Genomic DNA, 21,162 nt, shown 5'->3' on the forward strand with positions numbered 1-21,162 from the left:
GATTTACGTGAGCGTTTTTCTAAAGCTGATCGTATTCGCATTCTCACATTACGATCTAACATTAACAATTTGAAGCAACACTAGTACAAAAATGTTAATTTACACCCGTTTTTTATTAAATTTACACCCATTACTTTTAATAAAAATCGGGTGTATATCCACAGGGTGAGAAATGTCTAACGAATTTACACCCGTTATTTTTAACAAAAATCGGGTGTAATTGGGCGTAATTACGTTTTTAATTACACCCTGTTTTAACAAAAATCGGGTGTAATTGGGCGTAATTACGTTTTTAATTACACCCTATTTTAATAAAAATCGGGTGTCATTGGGTGTGATTACGTTTTTAATTACACCCTATTTTAATAAAAATCGGGTGTAATTTAACGTAATTACGTTTTTAATTACACCTTGTTTTAAAAAAATCGAGTGTAACTGAGCGTAATTACGTTTTAATTACACCCTGTTTTAATAAAAATCGGGTGTAAATGGGCTTAATTACGTTTTAATTACACCCTGTTTTAATAAAAATCGGGTGTAAATGGGCTTAATTACGTTTTAATTTCACCCTATTTTATTAAAAATCGGGTGTAAATATGTTCTTAATTACCCCCTATTTTAGTAAAAATCGGGTGTAAATACGCCATTTATGAATGAACAATTATATCTATTTACACCCTATTTCATAAACACCATTTAGCTATATTTTATTTTCAGTCATAATATTGTAAATACTATAAAATCATACACATAAAAATCACATTTTAACTAAGTCAAAATATTTTTAATATTAACGAAAAAGTATACAAAATCATGTACAGTCATAATATTTCAAGTATTATAAAATCATACACATAAAAATTATATTTTAACTAAGTCATAACACTTTCTTCATATATAATTTTACGCCATGCTTGACGGTTAGCTTCGGTATTCTCTAGTCCAATTGAATCCAACCGCTTTCCACATGTAGCATTGGATTCATCCATGGCCAAAATACCACGTCCTGGAGAAGCAATTGTTTTCTGTATGCAAAAAAACAAGACACAAGAAATTATTACAAGAAAGAGCCACATATATAAATAGTAACCATACCGAGCCGTTGATAGTGCCCCTCCGAGAATATGACAAAAATGCCCGTTCAAGAAACACAGAACGGGGACTATCAAAATCACTAGTTGTCTTAGAAGACCTATTCCTTGAGTGAGCTACAGTATGAGTATCTACACAACAACGTTAAACCCATTAATTTATTATCGTTTCCTCAAAACCTTGAAGCATTTCAGCTCCTTATTGTTGCATGCAAAACAGAAGACATGTAACTCACCGTATAAATAAGGTTCCCAATTGATCGGCTGCATCCGTCGGTAACACCGGCCTTAAAACAGCAAAGAAACACAAAAAATAATAAAAAGTTTGAAAGAGAGCACAAAATTAAAAAGAAAATAGAATATAGAATGAAATGAATACCTCGTGGATAACAGCAGTGAGATTGGTAGTGAATTTGTTGTTGGCGATGGTGTTTCGAGCTGTGCGTTCGTCTAAGCCGATCTTTAGAAAGAGATCTAGAGACTTCTCCTTCTCCGAGCTATCTTCCTTCGCAGGCATCTTCTTCTCACGGGCTCCGATTGAAGCTAGATGAAAATTAGGGTTTTGCCTTTTGTGAGTATAGGAAAGAGTGTAAGAATCAGCAGCTTTATTTTAATCACCGGTTTAACAACGAAGACAAAGCTTAAACCACGGATTAACCCGATAATGACTGGATATATAAATAACCAACACAAACAAAATAACCTACCGACGGATGAGGAAGCACTGGCGGATCCGCATCCAATGGTTTTAAAGCGAGCATCGATGACTTTTCCGTATTAATTAATTGAGTTTTCAGTACTAGTTTCTTTATTCTAATGTAATGTCTAACCATAGCTGACCTGCATCCAGTAAGAAAAGAACAATATTGTTAAGAGTAAGACATTACTCAATCAAAGTAACCAAGTCAAAGTGGTTGTGACATTGATGTTGCTTGCTACTGATGGAAGCAATCCTATGTTGCAACAGGAGGCATATCTGCGGAAAACCCCAACAAATGGAAGAAACGGAGAGAGAATAGGGAGGAAAAAAGAAAAAAAGAGACAAAAAACTTGACCTGCAAAAACTTGAGAGAACTGAGAAGAGAGGTTGTGAGACGTGAGAGGAGAGGCTGCAATTTGCAAAGAGATGAAGAGGAAAGACCTGCATCAGCTCCAACCCCTAACATTGCTTGTGAACTTAACAACTCTCAACGCATCACTTGTTTTTGCCGTTCAGACGCGACTGGAAGCAAGGATTTTTTTTAAAGATTTGTACATGAAAAGAAAAACATGTTTTCGAAATAACCATGAATGGAATGAAAACCGGGAAAGTTTTGTTATTAAAAGTGAAACTAGAAATGAAAGCATTAAACTTAAACCAAATATGACCTTTGTGTTTTTAAACTATTGGGAATCGAAGTCGGGTTTTGATGGATACTCGAGACCTTGTAGAGTCGGCATCCTTCGTATATCTTCTTCTGAATAAGCAGGAATGAACCAGTATTTCTTGTCCATCCCAAAAACCTGATATCAAAGAAGCAACAAAAATCATAATACATATGGGTTAAAGTTAAGACATTTTTTGTTATGAACCAACTATTTCAAGACCATAAACTACTAACTGAAGATTCACTCATGGTTTTATAATCAATAGAGTACAACATATAACATAATACGAAGGGTTTATAACATAATTTGTTGGAATATACCGCAAGCATGAGGAATGTCTATGGAAGCTCAAATTAAAGTCTGAAAATCTTCTTCTATCTCTAAATTCATTTACAATTTATTACAAACTGCTAGAGTTGGTTAATATAATTAGCTTTGGATTCATTCTTCTTTGTAGTATGTAGCAATTAAAATATTCGGATCAATGGTACTGTGCATAAATTACTCTACTCGTAAATCCAACAAGATCTAACATTAAAAACTGTAAGAGTTCAATGTATTTTTCTCTTTAAAGCAACATCATGTCTAACTCTTAAATTTTGTAAGGTAAGACTTCATTTTACTAAAATTACTTAATGCTGGTAACAAAGCCATGTCATAGGGAGTGTGACAGGGGATTTTAGAGGCATGATGTCAAGAAGGTTGCACAATTATAGTAAGAAAAACACAGTGCCTCACATTTTTCTTTTATGGTCATGTATACTTATGTTAAAAAAACTATTGAATAAGGTACTCATTAACTAATGAAAAGAGCTACACCACTAATAACTTCAACTTAACATTAACATTAATATATATCCAAGACTTTGACATTTAGCAATATATCATTAGAGATAATCAAAGATCAAGCATGTTCTTATTATCACTATAACAATGCACATTAATTTCCATTGTACATCATTTGTGGGTTTAATTGTTCCAGATCATCCTTATATATCCAACGATAACCACAATTTTTTACCTCCAAGTGCAAACCAAGGGGCTGCCTAACTATAGCTCTCAATTCAATACTACTAATATCATGCAACGCCTCTGTTAGATAGCTCATATAATAACCAATAAATTCTTCCCTGCTGAAAAAAATTATGTTATATGTTGGATATATTTCATGCATAAAACTATTTCATCAATTTAAATTCAACCAAGGGTTTGTCTGGATTGGGTTATTTGAGGTTATCAACAGATAAAAAAAAATAATCCAAGAAATGAAAATGTTGAGAGCGGAAGAAAAAGACTGACGAATTCGGTTGGGACATTTCATCGAACACCTTGCGAGCTAGGACAAATTCTGCATTTTTCTTCATTTCTACCGGTAAGCTCTCATCCAATTTAGATTTATGATGTTGTATACTCACTTTAATTTTAATCCAAACCAAAAACTGTACCGAAATCGAATCACAATCAAACTGTAGTAGAACCCGTAATTGAGTCGAAAACGTAAATTAAATTCTGAAACAAAACTCTATTTGAAATTGAAACAAACAAGTACAGAAAAATTGGCTCGAATGCAAAATATGAACCTTGAAAAAGCTCCGCTCGAATTCAAACTCCGCACTGAGTCGAAACCTCCAAACTCGAAGCAAAACAGAACTGGTTTCTGAACAAAAAACCTTCGCGAATACCAAACATAGCCGTGAAGCTCAAATAGAACCGCGAAACCGAAATTGAAACAATTCCAAGTCAAAAACGGAATCTGATTGTTGGTTGTTTGTTTTATCAATTTTTTCTGAAAAACTAGATGAAGAATTTGAGTGTATTGTTGTTGTTATGTGAGGAAGATGAGAGAAAAAAATAGCTTTTGGAAAATAAGCACTTTTGTCGGGTTTAGATTCAAGTTTGAAGAAAACAATAGTTTTAAGAGTAAATATACAAAATAGATAGTTAAAAAGTGAGTCAATAAAATAGATTTTGGGTTGTAAATGTGTTTAGAATAATATTAATATTTTGAGTAATAAAATTAAATAATTTTTTTAATCAATTTAAATTTACACCCGTTTTAAATTTAACGGGAGTAATTGGGATTTGATAATAATAATATTTTTAATTTACACCCATTATTTTAAAATAGGGTGTAAATTCTCACGTGCTATTACTTAAAATGATACTATATTTATAAAATTGCCACCATATTTCTTATTTACACCCGTTTTTAGTATATCGGGTGTAAATTTTAAAATTATATTGTTGTTTTTACACTAGTGCAAGATACCAAAACTGTTATGGAGTATTTTCTTGAGCTGAAAGCATTGTGGGAAGAACTTTACTCTCACAGACCATTACCCATCTGTACTTGCTCTCTCCGATGCAGATGCAATGCTGTGAGAAAAGCTCAAGAACACAAACTTGAGGAACAAGCCATACAGTTCCTCACTGGCTTGAACGATTCCTTTTCTGTTGTTAAGACGCAAGTCTTGCTCATGGACCCTCTTCCTTCCATCAATCGTATCTACTCTCTTGTTGTCCAAGAAGAGAGTCACCACAAGAAAGTAGATGTTGTGGATGATAGTTCTATCTTGGTGAATGCTGCACATAAAGACTCAAGGTACAAAGGTGGCTACAACAACACCAAGAACACACCTAGAGTCTGCACCTTTTGCAATCGATCTGGCCATACAGTTGACTTTTGTTACCAGAAGCATGGCCACCCCAACTTTAACAAGAACAAAGCATTTGTTAATGCCAACCAATCTGATTCTTCATCTTCCTCTCAATCACCTGATGCTTCTATTGTTGCTTCTAATGCAAGTCAGCAGATGCCTATCACTCAAGCACAATATGATCAACTCATTAGCCTCTTACAACAATCCAGCATTCCTTCCTCCACTCATACTCCTACTACCAATCAGGTTTCCTTAAGTGCCTCTAATGAACCCTCAGGTAGTACTTGTAATGCTACTATTAAGAAATCCCTTCCTTCATGGATTTTAGATTCAGGTGCTAATGATCATGTGTGTGCCTCTTTAGAAATGTTTCATTCTTACTACAAAATCCATCCTGTCAGAATTACATTACCAAATGGAAACTGCGCTATGGTTCAATATGCTGGCAACATCATTTTCTCTCCCATTCTTTATCTCAATCATGTTTTATATGCTCTTGATTTCCATTTGAATCTTATTTCCATTTCCAAACTATGCCATGACTTGAAATGCTCAGCTGTTTTCTCTGTTGATCATTGCATTTTACAGGAATTGAATACCAAGAGGACGATTGGTTTGGGTAGCAAAGAGAATGGCTTATATAACTTGCACTTAAAGGAACCTCACCTTGAAGACAAAGCTTACTCTCCTTCTTCAGCCTCCCAGCCAAGCTTTTCACCCTTAGCTAATAACTGTCTTGTTGACAAGTCTCATAATATCTCCATTCCTAAATCTTCTTTGTGGCACTTTAGGCTAGGTCATGTTTCCTCTAGTAGAATAGCTCTTATGTCAAAACTATACTCTTCTGTTGTACATGATAATGATGCCACATGTGACATTTGCCATTTGGCCAAACAAAAGAAATTGCCCTATCATTTGAGTTCCTCTATTGCTGCACACAAATTTGAACTTTTACACTTTGATATTTGGGGCCCTATAGCCACTCCATCCCCACATAACCACAAATATTTCCTAACTGTATTAGATGATCATACTAGATTTGTGTGGATCATTCTTATGAAATCAAAATCTGAAACTTCTTCTCATGTCCAAAACTTCATTACTATGGTTCATAATCAATTTAACATCACACCCAAAATCGTTCGAACTGACAATGGCCCTGAGTTTTTACTCCACCACTTTTATGCATCCAAAGGCATCATTCACCAAAGATCCTGTGTTGAAAATCCTCAGCAGAATGGTAGAGTTGAACGGAAGCACCAACACTTATTAAATGTTGGTCGTGCCATTCTGTATCAGTCCAAACTTCCCAAGATTTTCTGGTCATATGCTCTTCAGTTTGCAACTTTTATCATTAATAGAGTCCCTACTCCCATTCTTCAAAACCAGTCTCCTTATCATGTTCTTTATGGCAAACTCCCTGATATTTCCTCCTTTAAGGTCTTTGGCTCTTTATGTTATGCATCTTCCCTTCAAGCTCATCGCACCAAACTTGATCCAAAAGCCCGAAAATCCTTGTTCCTTGGTTACAAATCTGGTATGAAAGGATACATCCTCCTTGACTTCCATACCAATGATATCTTTGTTTCTAGAAATGTCACTTTCCATGAGCATATCCTTCCTTACATCCCCACAACTCCTATGTCATCTACTTCTTGGTCCTACTTTCCTTCTATCAAAGATAAAACCCTCACACACACTACCCCAACCTCCCCACCCACACCTACTGAACCTGCTACTGCATCCTCTCCCATCAATAACTCACCTAACATCACAACTGATGCTTTAGCTTTCAACCCTCACATTACATCTGAGCCTATAGCACCCAACCCTTCTCCCTCAACTAGAACCTCTTCAAGGGTGAGTCACCAACCCTCTTATTTGCAAGATTATGTTTGCAATTCTCTGGCTACTTCAAATCTTTCTTCCAAAGGTACTCCATATCCTCTCTCTAACTTCATTTCACACAAACACTTATCACCATCTTATTCTAACTATGCATTGTCCTTAGTTACAAATACTGAACCTAAGACATATGCTGAGGCCTCTAAGTATGAGTGCTGGAAACAGGCTATGCAACTTGAATTGTCAGCCCTCGAGAAAACAGGTACATGGAAACTTGTGGACTTACCACCTGGCATCACACCAATTGGCTGCAGATGGGTATACAAAATCAAGTACTTGGCTAATGGCTCGATTGACAGATTTAAAGCACGATTGGTTGCCAAGGGTTACAACCAGATTGAAGGCCTTGATTACTTCGATACTTATTCACCAGTTGCCAAGCTCACTACAGTCCGCACCATTATTGCCTTAGCTGCTTGCAAGCATTGGTTCTTACATCAGCTTGATGTAAATAATGCTTTCTTACATGGCAATATTGAGGAAGATGTTTACATGGTTATTCCACCGGGTGTGCAGCCCTCCAAACCGAACCAGGTATGCAAGCTTATTAAGTCCCTCTATGGCCTTAAACAAGCGAGTAGAAGATGGTATGAGAGACTCACCTCATTTCTTCTTGCTCATCAATACATTCAGGCCACATCAGATCATTCTTTGTTTGTGAAATGCTCATCATCCTCCATCACTATTCTAAAAGTCTATGTTGATGATGTCATTCTAGCTGGTAATGATATGAATGAGTTCAATTCTATTAAGCTTGCCCTAGACAATGCCTTCAAAATCAAGGACTTGGGTACATTAAAGTATTTTCTCGGCATTGGGGTTGCTCAATCTAAGACAGGAATCTTTCTCAACCAACGTAAGTATTGTCTCGATCTATTGGATGATTCTGGTTTCCTTGAGTCCAAGCCAATTACTACTCCTTCTGACCCTGCAGTCAAACTGCACCAAGACTCAAGTACACCATATCACGACATTCCCTCTTACCGCCGTCTTGTTGGTCGTCTCTTGTATCTTAATGCCACTCGACCTGACATCACCTTCAGCACACAACAACTTAGTCAATTCCTTGCATCTCCTACAGTCACTCACTTCAATGCTGCATGCAGGGTCTTACGTTATCTTAAATCATGTCCGGCTCGAGGCATTTTCTTTCCACGAGATTCCTGCCTCCAACTAAATGGTTACTCTGATGCTGACTAGGCAGGGTGCTTGGACACTCGCAGATCTGTGTCAGGCCAGTGTTTTTTCCTTGGTAGATCTCTTATCTCATGGCGCACTAAGAAACAGCTCACGATTTCACGTTCTTCTTCCGAGGCGGAATATCGGGCCCTTGCTGCAGCTACATGCGAGCTTCAATGGCTCCTATACCTCATGAAAGATCTTCACATTACATGTCTTAGAACGCCTGTGATATACTGTGACAACAACAGTGCCATCCACATTGCCTCCAACCCCGTTTTCCATGAAAGAACGAAACACTTGGAGATTGATTGCCATATTGTCCGGGAAAAACAAAGCAAAGGCATTTTGAAGTTACTACCGGTGAAATCCAAAGAACAACTCGCTGACTTGTTCACTAAGTCACTCCATTCACAGCCTTTTCATGACCTATTGTTCAAGATGAAGATGTTAGATATCTACCATCCTTTTTTTTTTAATAGGCAATGGATTAATCGGAGCAAAAGGGGTGCTCCGCCCTAAGATACAAATGGAAAACTCCTACGTCTCAAAACACGAGAACGGTAGAATATTCCAAGTATACAAATTACAATAATTGACTCTATTATAAAAAGAGCTTAACCACCTCCAAGCATTACAAACGATCTCCGACCAACAACCAAGGAAACTAAAGGTTTCGTTTTTGAAAACGATAGCGTTCCGGGATAGCCAAATATTCCAAACCGTTGATAACCACACCACCGCCCCAATGATTCTAGTCTTGACACATGTTATTTTCCCGCAATAATGAAAGTAATTCACAAACTCCTCCCTAGATAAACAAATGTCAACTCCAACCCAATCAAAGACTTTCCTCCAAACTCTATTTGTCACTTCGCAATGAGCGAATAAGTGACGAAGCGACTCGTTTTCCTTAGCACAAAAAACACATCTAGAATCATCACCATCCAAAATAATGCCCCTTTTAACCAAAAGGTCTTTCGTTGCAATTTTGTTGATAATGAAACGCCAACCGAATAATAGAATTTTGGGGGGAGCATTAACTTTCCAGAGATGGGATAAGGCTACAACTGTGATATTATCTATCGGGGGACCGGAAAGATTCTTCCTAAAACGGTTATAGCAAGAACTCACCGTGAAAACACCACACGCCTCCGCACTCCAAACGAAAGTGTCCTCGCCATCACCATACACGCGCACCCCTTGCTGCTGAAGATCGGACAGCAAGCCAGCAATGAGGGTATGTCGCTGCTGTACCGAGACAGCATCTCCACCGCTGTCAGTCAGCTCCGTATCGCCGCTGTCAGTCAGCTCCGTATCTTCCCCTCTACACATCTCCACCATGTTATGAAGCTGCCATTGCCAAATGCCATCTGCATCTGTGGAAGAGACGCTGTCAGCCGCTCCATAGGACAACAAACCTGCAGAAAAAATGTCAGTAAGATGGTTCTTGGCATATCGGTATAAGTCCGGGTATGCCTCCATGAGAGATTGATTGCCCGACCAGCAAGCATACCAAAAAGGTATGTCAGTACCATCCTTCATCTTGTGGGGGGATATTGAAGTATGTGAGTAATGATAAAAAGGATAGAGAGAAAGTACACTAACTGAATTCTGTTATTTCAGTTAGTTTGTTACTCTAGGATTTTATTCCATGTAGCACATGTTCAGCTTCTTATGATGTAACTCAATCTTGTATAAAAGCACATTGTGCTCATCCTAATGAGTAATGAGAATCACCTTTATTCACTTTCATGTTCATGTTGAAATCTCTTAATACATATCTTGTATGCATCCAACTTCTAATCTTTTCAAAGGTTGAACGCCCTTCTATGTTTAACTTTTCCAACCTTCTTTAATTGAGTGTTGTTCCAAAAATACAACATCAACATCAACACCAACACCATTATATGAGAAAGATTGCAAGGGAATAAAAAATGTCTTGTTCAAGGATAGAAGAACATTGAAGAATTTTTCTATCTTGCAATCTATCCCAAAGAATGATGCGAACGAGTTTGGGGCTGCTACATATAAGTTAGAAATATGATAAAACCTATTTAACGATTATTTTATAATAAAATCTGATTATTTTATTTCTTAGTTATTATGGAAACCGAAAGAATAGATAATTTATTATATACTTATAAACAAATAAAAACATAAACTGTAATAGCTGAGATTCAAAATATATTTAGAATTGTTTTTTTCTTCCCGTTATATTAAAAATCGAGGAAATATACGAATTTAGGTGAAATCTTTATCATATATTATGTGTTGAAAACTTGAAAGTAATAACTACGATTCTATTCAAAGTTACATGGACCAATAAGTAATTACCTACGGGAGTAATAGAGAAGAAATGCATGCTTTGAAAAACGAGATATGATTTTCTCCATTTTTCTCTTCATTTTCTCTCTTCATTACTATAATTTTGAAGATATATATAGGACATAAAAAATAAATGTACACATTATGTGTCACATTATTATATTAATATTTTCAAAATTTTAGTAATGCACAGAATAGAGAAGGAAGGAAATGGAGAAAATCTTTTCTTGTGAAAAACATAATGGTATAATATGTTATTAGTAAAAGGACCTCACGTGCAAGGGATCCAAGAACCTAATAAATCAAAAATGTAACCGTGTATTGATTTACACCCTTATACTACTACCCTTTTCCTCATACACGTTACAGTTTTAAATTATAAAGTTAATTTAGTGTCATTGGTGATGCAGTCAAAGGTCAAAAGAAAAATGATAATGATGAGATTAAAAGGACAAAGTGTGAGTCAGCGGGTGAGACGCACGAGGGGATCTATCTGCAGAACCCTCTGCAATTCTACTTCAACCTCAATTTGCCTCCTCTTAATTTAATCTTTTGCCCATTTTCTTATTTATTATATTTCTCTATCCTTTATTATTTACTATTAGTATAATTTTTTAAGACTGTGTCACATGATGGGATGCCGTTTCCAAAAAATAGAACATGGATTATATCACCTCAATTGCTCTCATATTTTCTCACTCCTTTAACATGTCATATATAGTTATCTGTCTCTCTAGTAACTTACCTCTTGGCTTAAGTGTTTGTAATAAAAAGAATTCTAAATAATACTCTATATATAGAACGGATATTAAAAAATATGCGACATTATTTTACTCGGTAAAATGAGAGAATATTTGTACATTTTAAAGATTTTTTTTAAAAAACACACATTTGTATGAGACACATCATATATTCATCAAAAACATTAAGATTATAGGTGTGCAGATTCTCCTATTTATAAATGCTCAAATTTTCATATTTTTAACTAATACTTTCACTTCTAATTCTTCTTTTAGATTAATAATATACCAAAACTCCTAAAAATGTAAGGATCTCTAAGGAGTAAGGATCTCTAGTTAAAACATTCAATGCAAATTATTATCAAAATAAAACCCTTGGTAATTTTGTGAGAGGTGAGTTACTTTTAAGTGGTAGATTATGGTAAGAGTTTTGTCCATGAAAAGGTTGTAAGGGGTGAGGTGCGAGAAGTAAAACCGTGACAACTTTCTGATCAAAACACATAATTTGAAGAATGCGCACTATTTGAATTTGAAATGATTTATTAGGCAAACAATTTTAATCCTAATATTTTTCTATATTAAATTAGTAAAAATTTTAATAGAATATTTTATAATATTTTTAAAAATAAAATTTATATTTCATTAATATTGAAACTACCATGTTAAGAAAATAAAAATAAAATTCAAAAAAAATTCGAAATTAAAATATTAATTATTATATAATAAAAAATAATAATCACCTGAGAATCGATCATTAGTGTAATCAAACTCAATCATCTTTACAGCTTAATGTTCGTTTACTACTTTGATGAGAGTCAAACAAGAGGATGAAGAAGAGAAATATTCTATTTTAATTTATTTTTGAATAAATAAATTTAATTTTAATTTGGGATTGTAATAGTTTTAACTTATAATTAGTTGATGTTTGCTTTATTTAACTTATTTTAGCAAAATATTATGTAATTCAATAAGAACCAATAACGTGGGGTTTATGGACCATTTAGGCTTAGAAGAACTCTTACTATAAATAAGTATTTTTAGTCTATTTTAAAAAAGTTTGAAAAAAATTAAGTTTTTCTATTTTTATAAGAATCACTACAAAAAATACAGATTAGCCATTTAAAAACCAATTCACAAACTAAAATATCACATTGGAAAATTACATTGCAACTTTGCCAGGTAATAATCATTTCTCTTCTCTCTTCCATGGAAGGCAAAGTTCAGAGGTTTGTAATTCTTGACCGAGTGTTTATCTCTCCTTGCTTTAGCTAATTTACTATCAATTAATGTTTACTATTTCTGCACTTGGAACTGAAATTGGTTGCTTTGATTTAACAATAATTGATATTTGCAACAAACGCTTGTTATATTCTTGTTACTTAGATACTGATACACCCTTGATGGGTCATATCTGCTTCCATGCACACACAAATGCTAATAATAATCAATGACTGAAATTCCATTTATAAAGTTATCAATGCATATTGAAACCCTTTCTATATTGAAATGCTTTGTAATCCTTTGTTTTGTTAGTGTTAGTAGAGAAAGAGGAGAAAAGAGAAAAGTAAAAAGAAGAAGAGAAGTAAATATTGTTGTTACTAGGAGAGCGAAGAGATTGGATAATTAATTACAAAATACCAATTGCGTATATAGGCTCAAGTCACTAACCTTTCAATAGTAGTGAATATTTCTAAATTATTTTAACTCTTTCTAGATGTCTTATGATAGATTCTTCTAGGTTCTTCTAACATTTCCATACTCATTATATCTAAGAGAAATCTAGAAATTTATAGCAATTTATAACACACTTCATACCACTTGCTTGCATCATATCAACCACGATAATTTGAATTTAAAATAAGATCTATACTTTTGAAAAGTGAAATTGAATTATACGATAAAAGTTGTCCTAGGGAAAACCATCTAGCTTTGTGAATCCTTGAAACACATATCAATAACAAAACCACCATAATATTAGAGAAGTTCGGTTTAGACTCATAAAAACTCAGTGACTCGTCAGGTTTCCCAGCATTCGATATTTACCTTTATACATTCGCATATTCATAATTGTTGGATTAAAATCAGGCGGTTGAAATTTTAAATTCAATATTTTTATTTTAAAGCAAATTGAAATTTACATTAAAATCCAAATTGTTTAATCTTAAATCCAACCATTGCGAACACGTCAAATGCAACAAGGTAGTTACCGGCGGGGATTTTATTTAGAATAAAACCTTAAAACTGTTTGCTTCGAAATTAAATAACCCAAGCGGTTTTGTTCAGTTAAAAAAAGTGTTTTCTTTCTGAACTAAACCATAAAATCTCCAGTTTTTCGCTTCCTTTAATAGAATATAAAAGAAAACAGATTCTAAGAAGCTTAAGTGATTTGTCATAATTGCTATTGTTAAAATCTTTACGAATGAAGCATATTTTTATAAAATCTAGTACAATGACTCTATGACAGGTTTTAGGTTTGGCATATTATTCGTGAAATTAAAACAAATAACATAACTAACATTAATAAGACAATCACGTGTAAAAGATTTGACAATCTTGATTTCATGCAATTACATTTACATATGCACAAATAACACTAATGACACAAACAAAGCTGTCAACATTTTCAATAAACATAAAACCAAACTTTGTATTTTGTTGCACATCAATAAATCAAGAAAATATTTCAAAACCTAATAATTCTAGTCTGAATCATCTTCTTAAGATTGCGTGCCATCACCAGGGAGTGAAAGAAAAGATTCTGTATACACTATTGATGGGGATCCACGTGAAACTGCACTATCTGGAAAGCATCTGTATGAGGAACCCTCGATAAGCTCTCCTTTGTCGTTATACCTCAATAATCTAGTCCCATTTGTTACAATGATATCACCATTTTTTGTAGAGCATATTGGAGAAAATTGATGAGGAGATAGGATTTGCACAGGGAAAACAATAGCCTTAATCCAAGACGAGTTCACATTGTATTCTTTCATCAACCATATTTCAATTCTACTATTTTTACAATCCATAGCCCATAAACTAAGAAATTCTTGATATACCCACAACTCATAATGATCACACTTATGGCCTACACCATTTGGATAAGGCAAATCAAAAAGTTTCCTTTCTGTTAAATCAAATGCAATAATAACTTTCATCAATGAATCTGAATGTGCAGCCACCCAATGAATAGCATCGTTAAAGAGAGATCCCACTCTGGGCTCTATCTTGTCGATCGTATAAAGGAAGTAAGTATCCTCAATTTCCTTCCACTTGTTATCTTTCAATGTGAAATATTCCAAACGTGAAAAATCTTCCTGGGCTAGAATACAGGACAATGAAACCACCAAGTAATCATCTCTCAACTGATCATATCCGAAACCATATAGATAATACAAATCACGTAACTCTAAATTTGTTTCAAATTCACCAGGAGCTAAAGGTATTTGTTTGTGAACTTTGGTGCATGGATTAAATATGCAGAAACTCGAAGAATATTGGAAAAATATAAAGCCTCTACACGAACTTATAATATGAATAAGAGAATCAGCTTGGGGATGCAAAAAACTGAACCGTTTAGCAGAAGCATTCTCAAAGTCAAGTTCTTCTTCAAAATCTATAGATGTTGTTTGGCCTAAATCATTTGATATGAACTCAATTTTACGAGTGTGTGTTGTAAGTTGAAAATGTGATTTAGCAAAATTGGGGTCAGAGATAAGAGAAAACCATGATTTAGAAACACATTTAAAACGAAGAAGAGACTTCACTGGTAAACTTAAAAGGATTGAAGTTATCAATTCTTCAGGTACATAAGATTTTAGTGGTGTCACTGTCGTCGTCTTGGTCTTTCTCTTCTTCTTGTCCATGCGTATTTGTCCTCTTCCTCTTTTTCTCCTTGTTTTCTGCGCTAACAGCATGAAGGTTATGAACCTTCTCATTGTTTTTTGTCCTAATAAAGTTAAGAAGAAAACAAACAATTGCAAATAAAACGAGGATTTTGATAAAAAAAAGAAAAGAATAAAACAGTCCAATTTAATTTATTTTTTGCTATAAATATGTTTTGTAAATGATATTAATTTTTATATAAAAGGTATTTTAAATTTATTATTTTTCTTTTTTATAGACATTTATTTATTTATTATGGCTTTCTAATAAAAATATCAAATTTAATTTATTTTTTGCTATAAACATGTTTTTTTAAAAGATATTAATATTTATATAAAAGGTATATTAACTTTTTTATTTTTCTTATTTATAGACATTTATTTACTTATTTATGATGGTCTTTTTATTTTTTAATATATAAATATATAATTTGTTAATTTTTTAAACAGTTTTTTGGTGCCAAAACTAAGAGTAATTTTATAATTTATTATTTACATATCTATTTATTTCATTTTATTATTTACACCACTAAATAATTATTTTTTATTTTAATTAATAAATTATTATTTCTTTAATAACTATCCATTAACTAGCATTTTTTTAATGATTACCTCCCACTAATATACTATTTCCTTTACCCAATATTCTCTTCCAAAAAATCTATATTTTAAGTAACCATGATTAAGGTTTTTAATAAATATAATTTCTATGATATTCTGGCATCAGATATGTGATGTCGCATGAGATGTTACGACACAAATATCTGTTGATAAAGTTTATGGAGCAAGATGGCAGCAGTAACGAAAAATAATGCAGAAAGGTAAAAGACACAAGGAATTGTTTATCCAGTTTGGAACAACCTTCCTACTCTGGGGGATACCAAGCCAGAGATGAAATCAATATACGATAGTATCAATTTGAAACTAAACTCACCCGTTTACAACTTCTCACTTAATCACTATCCTTACTATGACTTCACCTAAGACTCACCTAGGTATGAGACCCTCCTCAAATCCCCACAATCACAACACGTGACAAACACCGCAAACAATTAAAAGTAGAAGACACTCTTCCAAGACACACAATTCTCAATGGTTAAAAGCTTATGAGAATTGACAATACTCACCTCGCTTAACAGCTTTGGAGATTAAACAACATTCAACACGTATAGGTTTGTGAATGCACACAACATGAAACTTACAGCACAACTAAAATAAGAATTCCTAGAACCCTAAAAATACAAATATCAGTTCCACCTAAAACTAAGTTTAGGCCAGTCTATTTATAGAAATAGTATTGACTGAGCTAGGCCTAAAACGGCAACAAAGAGGCTGCACAAAGTCTGTTGCTTGATCTCCAAGAAAATAGGTTTTTAATCCAATCTTTCCTAAATTGTCTCCAATTATAGAGATTGTGAAAACCAACAAATATCTCTGATTGAGTCGATCTTGGATATATATATATATATATATATATATATATATATATATATATATATATATAAGCTAACTGAATGTTCCACAATATTCTGCAGCTAACAAAAAAGCTGATATACTCAACTGATCAGCTCCAGCAAGCACGCCCCAGTAAACACGATGTCATACCAGTAATGTTGTGACATCTTGTGCAACATGTTGAAAACTAAATGATATGGCATTTTATTCAACATGTTTCAACTAGGTTGGTTTTACCAAAATGCATGCCAATCTTAGAGAAACTACAATCTACCCCTTTGGCACATTTTGGCTAAAACAACCAAATAACCATTGCATCAGAAGAACAAGCAAGGGTAACAGATAATAGGGTAACAGATAACACCGTAACAGCCCCCCTCAACATATGCCAGCTTATACTAACAAAGTATATACTAACACAATAGTAGTAGCAAGCAGACTCCCCCTCGAGCACAAGCACCTCATGTATACTAAATTCCTACTCCCCCTTTTTAGCCACCAAGTGAAAAAGGTAGTTGAACAAAGCAATGTACTTGTTAAGCAAAAAAAAAATTCTTATGCAAGTAAAATTAAAATATACTGGGTATTTAACTCTTACAAAATCATAGACTAAATTAAAAAGAATCATAATGTAAATCTAAACAAAATCACATGACCAGCAGTCATGCAATAGCAGCCATAACAAAAGCTCATTTTTCTCAAATGGTACCACCAGAAGTTGTACACATTCCAACATCTTTAGTTCTTCTACTTGCAGATGCAACTCTTGAAGTAATTGCTATAATTCTTCATGAATACATACCCCAAGTTTTCTCTTAAGATGAGTATTATTAAGGCCTTTTGGAAGACTAATAGCAAGCTTCCTTTTAGTATTACCATGCTCCAGAGTCACGGTCCTTATCTCCCCAATATCTCCACTGAGATGCCTAGGGTCCTTGTAAGTATTGAGGACACTCGAGTTTTCGCATGACTATGTCATGACATTTAGAGGAGCATTATCATTAGCACCATTTGTTGGGCACCAACAGTTTCATCCATAGGAAAAGTGACACAATTTTGCTTGTCAAAGGGCCAAGAGACATTATTTTCCAAGAGAGAAACTTCTTCAGAAGTATTATTTCTATCAGCAACACTATTAGTCTGATCTTTATCACAACATCTTACTAGAATAAAGTCTGAATCATAGGAATGTAGTGCTTTGCTTGTACTCAATACTGACTCCAAAATTCCCTCGGCTTGATTGAGGTGGTTTGTTTTGAGTCCTTCTTGACCTTTGATACAACCACCGATTTTTAAAGCTATGTCTGATCTGGTTGCATTAAAATATAGAAGCCTCCTAGTCATGCTTTGATGAAGACTTTGATAAACCCTTACTCCTTCTTCATCTTTAGAACATTTCTGGTGAAAGGAGATAGGAATTTCTCCATGACCGGTACTCTCCAGACTGAGTCCCCAATCAACATTCTTTGCACACTTGCTTTGATAGAAGAGAATTGAGTCTTCCATCTGTTTAGCTTGCGCTCCTAGAGACTTTTCCACCCTCAACTACATCTGTTTGACAAGATGTTGGATCATTTCATCCGACATCCCTTTAATACTCATAAATACCTGGGCATAGTTTCTTGAGCCCTCCATGACACAAAGATCTTTGTCAGTTTCATTCCCTCCATATTCATGATTGACTCGGGGTTCAGTCAACATCATATACCACGCCCTCGAATCTTGGTTAGTGTCACACACACACACACACACACACACACACACACACACACTCTTAGCCTGAAAATAAGTTCAATTACTGACTGATCACAGATATAGACCTCATCACTTTGATATTCACCTGGACAACCACTCTAAAAAGCAAGGCTCTCTTCAGCTTTAGAGGCAATGTCTTGCTCACTTAGAACATGCACCTCAACATCTCTTGGGACCAGGTTCCCTGTCTCACTCCTCTTGTACTGATTTAGACCAGCTTAAGCATTTGCATTAGATTCTCCAATGTCGGTATCAGATGTTGAGACTTCTTTAGCAGAACTTACTTTAGCAGGTGTTGTAGTTGTCTTAACAGTGTTTACTTTTCTGATAGAGTTACAGATGATCATATTTGTAGAGTCCATTATCTCCTTGGACCTGGTCAGGTCACAATTCTCTTCCTTGCGAAATATGACTTTGGAATCCTCATACTTCTTCCTGTCAGAACTCACCATCTTGGCTTTAGAGAGGTTATCACTCATGACACCTGCATCTTTCTTTGCTCTTGAGCCTTCAGCCTTCATAGACTTGGATCTTCTTCCATGCATAGCATGGCTTGTGTCTCGAGACAGTTTTCACACATGTCCCGTGGATGGAGACTTTCTTTGCCTTTGGATTCATATTAGTATGTTTCCTTTGATGAGACAACATTCGTTTGGGATATCCAGTCAAATTGTAGAATGTAGCTTTTGAATGACCAAACTTGCCACAGTGATCGCATCTAAGGTATTTATGCTGAGGGCTATCGTACCTTTTCTGTGCTACCTTCATATGTTGGGACACGGGTCTCGACATCTTCTGCTTCTTCCTTTGAGAGGCCTTCTCAATATCTTGGCCTCTAGAGTCAAGATTCCTGGTTTTCTCAGAGATTTTTTCATTTCGACGATTCTCATCTTTCACAGTGGAACCGGTACTTTAACTCCTTCTTATTTGAGTCATGTTTTGTTGGTTTGATTTTAACAACACACCATCTTCTATAAGATCCTCAATAATTTCCAAAAGCTTCTTTTTCTCATCCAGCCCTAGGCTACTCATTCCCCCTGTCATTCTTCCCATTTGAAGAATTTCATCAAGCAAGTGAGACCTATTATTCACCATTCTAACAAACTTTTGAACTTTGTCAAGTTCAAACTTTAGAGAGCTCGCCTCTTCTTCCAGTCCATAGATAGTCCTCAGATGTTCTTTCTTTTTTGCATTCAATTGGCATACTAGACATGTTTTTTCTCCCTTTCTTGATGCAATTCAGCACTTTTGAGGCACAGTTCTCTGTTTGATGCAGCTAGATCATCATATGTTGAACCACCACCATCGGATGTCCATATGCTTGTTAAAGCATTTATATGTTTGGCAGATTCGTCTTCAAGGTCACTTTTAGAGTTTTCTTCAGACCAAGTTACAGATAGGCCCTTCTTGTGCTTCTTAAGATATGTAGGACACTCGGGTTTAATGTGTCCAAAACCTTCACATTCATAGCAGTGTATACCTTTTTCTTACGAGAACTTTTCTTCAGCTTTACTTCTTCCAACATCATTTGAGTCATGAATGTCACATGAGTTGCTCTGGACATTTGATCTTGGATTCCTGCCCATCTGCTTTATCACCCTGTTAAATTGTCTCCCAAGCAGTACTATGGCATTGGATATTCCATAATCTTAACTCAAATCACATTCCTCCTTACCATATTCAGTGTTGGCTACAAAAGCTATGCTTTTGTTCTTCTTTTTAGCTCTCTCATTGATGCTCAAATCGAACGCCTGAAGAGATCCTACTAGATCATGCAATCTCATCCGGTTAATGTCTTGAGCTTCTTCGATGGAAGTCACCTTTATATCAAATCTCGTGGGAAGGGACCTGCGCATCTTTCTCACCAGTTTCTCTTCTGGTATCTTTTCTCCTAATGAACTAGACGCATTAGCTATCTCAAGAATATTCATATGAAAGTCCTAAATACTTTCATCATCCTTCATCCTTAGATTTTCAAATTGAGTGATAAACAATTGTAGTCTTGACATCTTCACTTTGGACGTGCCTTCATGAGCAGTTTTAAGAATTTCCCATTCATCCTTGGCTACTTCACATGTGTTCACCAACTTGAAGATGTTCTTGTCAATATAATTGAAGATGGCATTTAGGGCTTTAGAATTTCCAAGAACTAGTTCATCCCCTTCTTTGTCCTAGTCTTCTTCAGGCTTTAGCTCAGTAGTGGGTTGTTTGTCCGCTCCCACATCAACATGATGCTTCCATCCTTTGAAAACTTCCTTACAAGCCCTACTGTCTATGGATTTTAAGAAGGAAACTATACGAGGTTTCCAGTAGTCATAATTACTTCCATCCAGACTAGGTGGTCTGTTCAAAAATCCTCCTTCCTTGTGCATCGTACCAGAAAGTAACTTCCCTATATCTCACCCAGATGCAGAGCAGGATGCCTGCTCTAATACCAATTGAAATTCTGGTATCAGATATGTAATGTCGAATGAGATGTCACAACACAAATATATGTTGATAAAGTTTATGGAGCAAGATGATAGTAGTAACGAAAGTTAAGGCAGAACGGTAAAAGACACAAGGAGTTGTTTACCTAGTTCGGAACAACCTTCCTACTCTGGGAGCTACCAAGCAAGGGATAAAATCAATATACGATAGTATCAATTCGAAGCTAAACTCCCCCGTTTACAACTTCTTATTTAATCCCTACCTTTCCTATGACTTCTACCTAAGACTCACCTAGGTATGAGGCCCTCCTCAAATTCCCACAATCACAACCCGTGACAAACACCACAAACAATTAAGAGTATAAGAC

General features: G+C 35.0%; 2 protein-coding genes and 1 long non-coding RNA gene across 5 annotated transcripts; all 3 read right to left on the reverse strand.

Annotated features, from left to right (window-relative positions):
* Positions 1-817: 817 nt before the first annotated feature.
* LOC131603808 (uncharacterized) lies at positions 818-4,347 on the reverse strand. 3 transcript variants are annotated; one of them, XR_009284509.1, is made up of 4 exons: positions 4,040-4,347; positions 2,460-2,594; positions 1,471-2,313; positions 818-1,378 (listed from the first exon to the last, which is right to left on the reverse strand). It is a non-coding gene; the product is annotated as an uncharacterized LOC131603808 (long non-coding RNA). The 3 variants fall into 3 exon arrangements; XR_009284511.1 differs by having other exon boundaries at positions 818-1,223; positions 1,328-1,378; positions 1,471-2,594; XR_009284510.1 differs by having other exon boundaries at positions 1,471-2,594.
* A 4,396-nt stretch (positions 4,348-8,743) lies between these two features.
* Positions 8,744-9,748, reverse strand: LOC131606012 (uncharacterized). Its single transcript, XM_058878328.1, has one exon. It carries the CDS (start codon positions 9,746-9,748, stop codon positions 8,744-8,746), a length of 1,005 nt encoding a protein of 334 aa, XP_058734311.1.
* A 4,240-nt stretch (positions 9,749-13,988) lies between these two features.
* On the reverse strand, positions 13,989-15,137 carry LOC131606099 (F-box/kelch-repeat protein At3g06240-like). The gene is made up of 2 exons (XM_058878412.1): positions 15,012-15,137; positions 13,989-14,678 (listed from the first exon to the last, which is right to left on the reverse strand). Exons 1-2 carry the CDS (start codon positions 15,135-15,137, stop codon positions 13,989-13,991), a joined length of 816 nt encoding a protein of 271 aa, XP_058734395.1.
* Positions 15,138-21,162: the final 6,025 nt, after the last annotated feature.

This window comes from Vicia villosa, linkage group LG1 (assembly GCF_029867415.1).
Source record: "Vicia villosa cultivar HV-30 ecotype Madison, WI linkage group LG1, Vvil1.0, whole genome shotgun sequence".
NCBI lineage: Eukaryota > Viridiplantae > Streptophyta > Magnoliopsida > Fabales > Fabaceae > Vicia > Vicia villosa.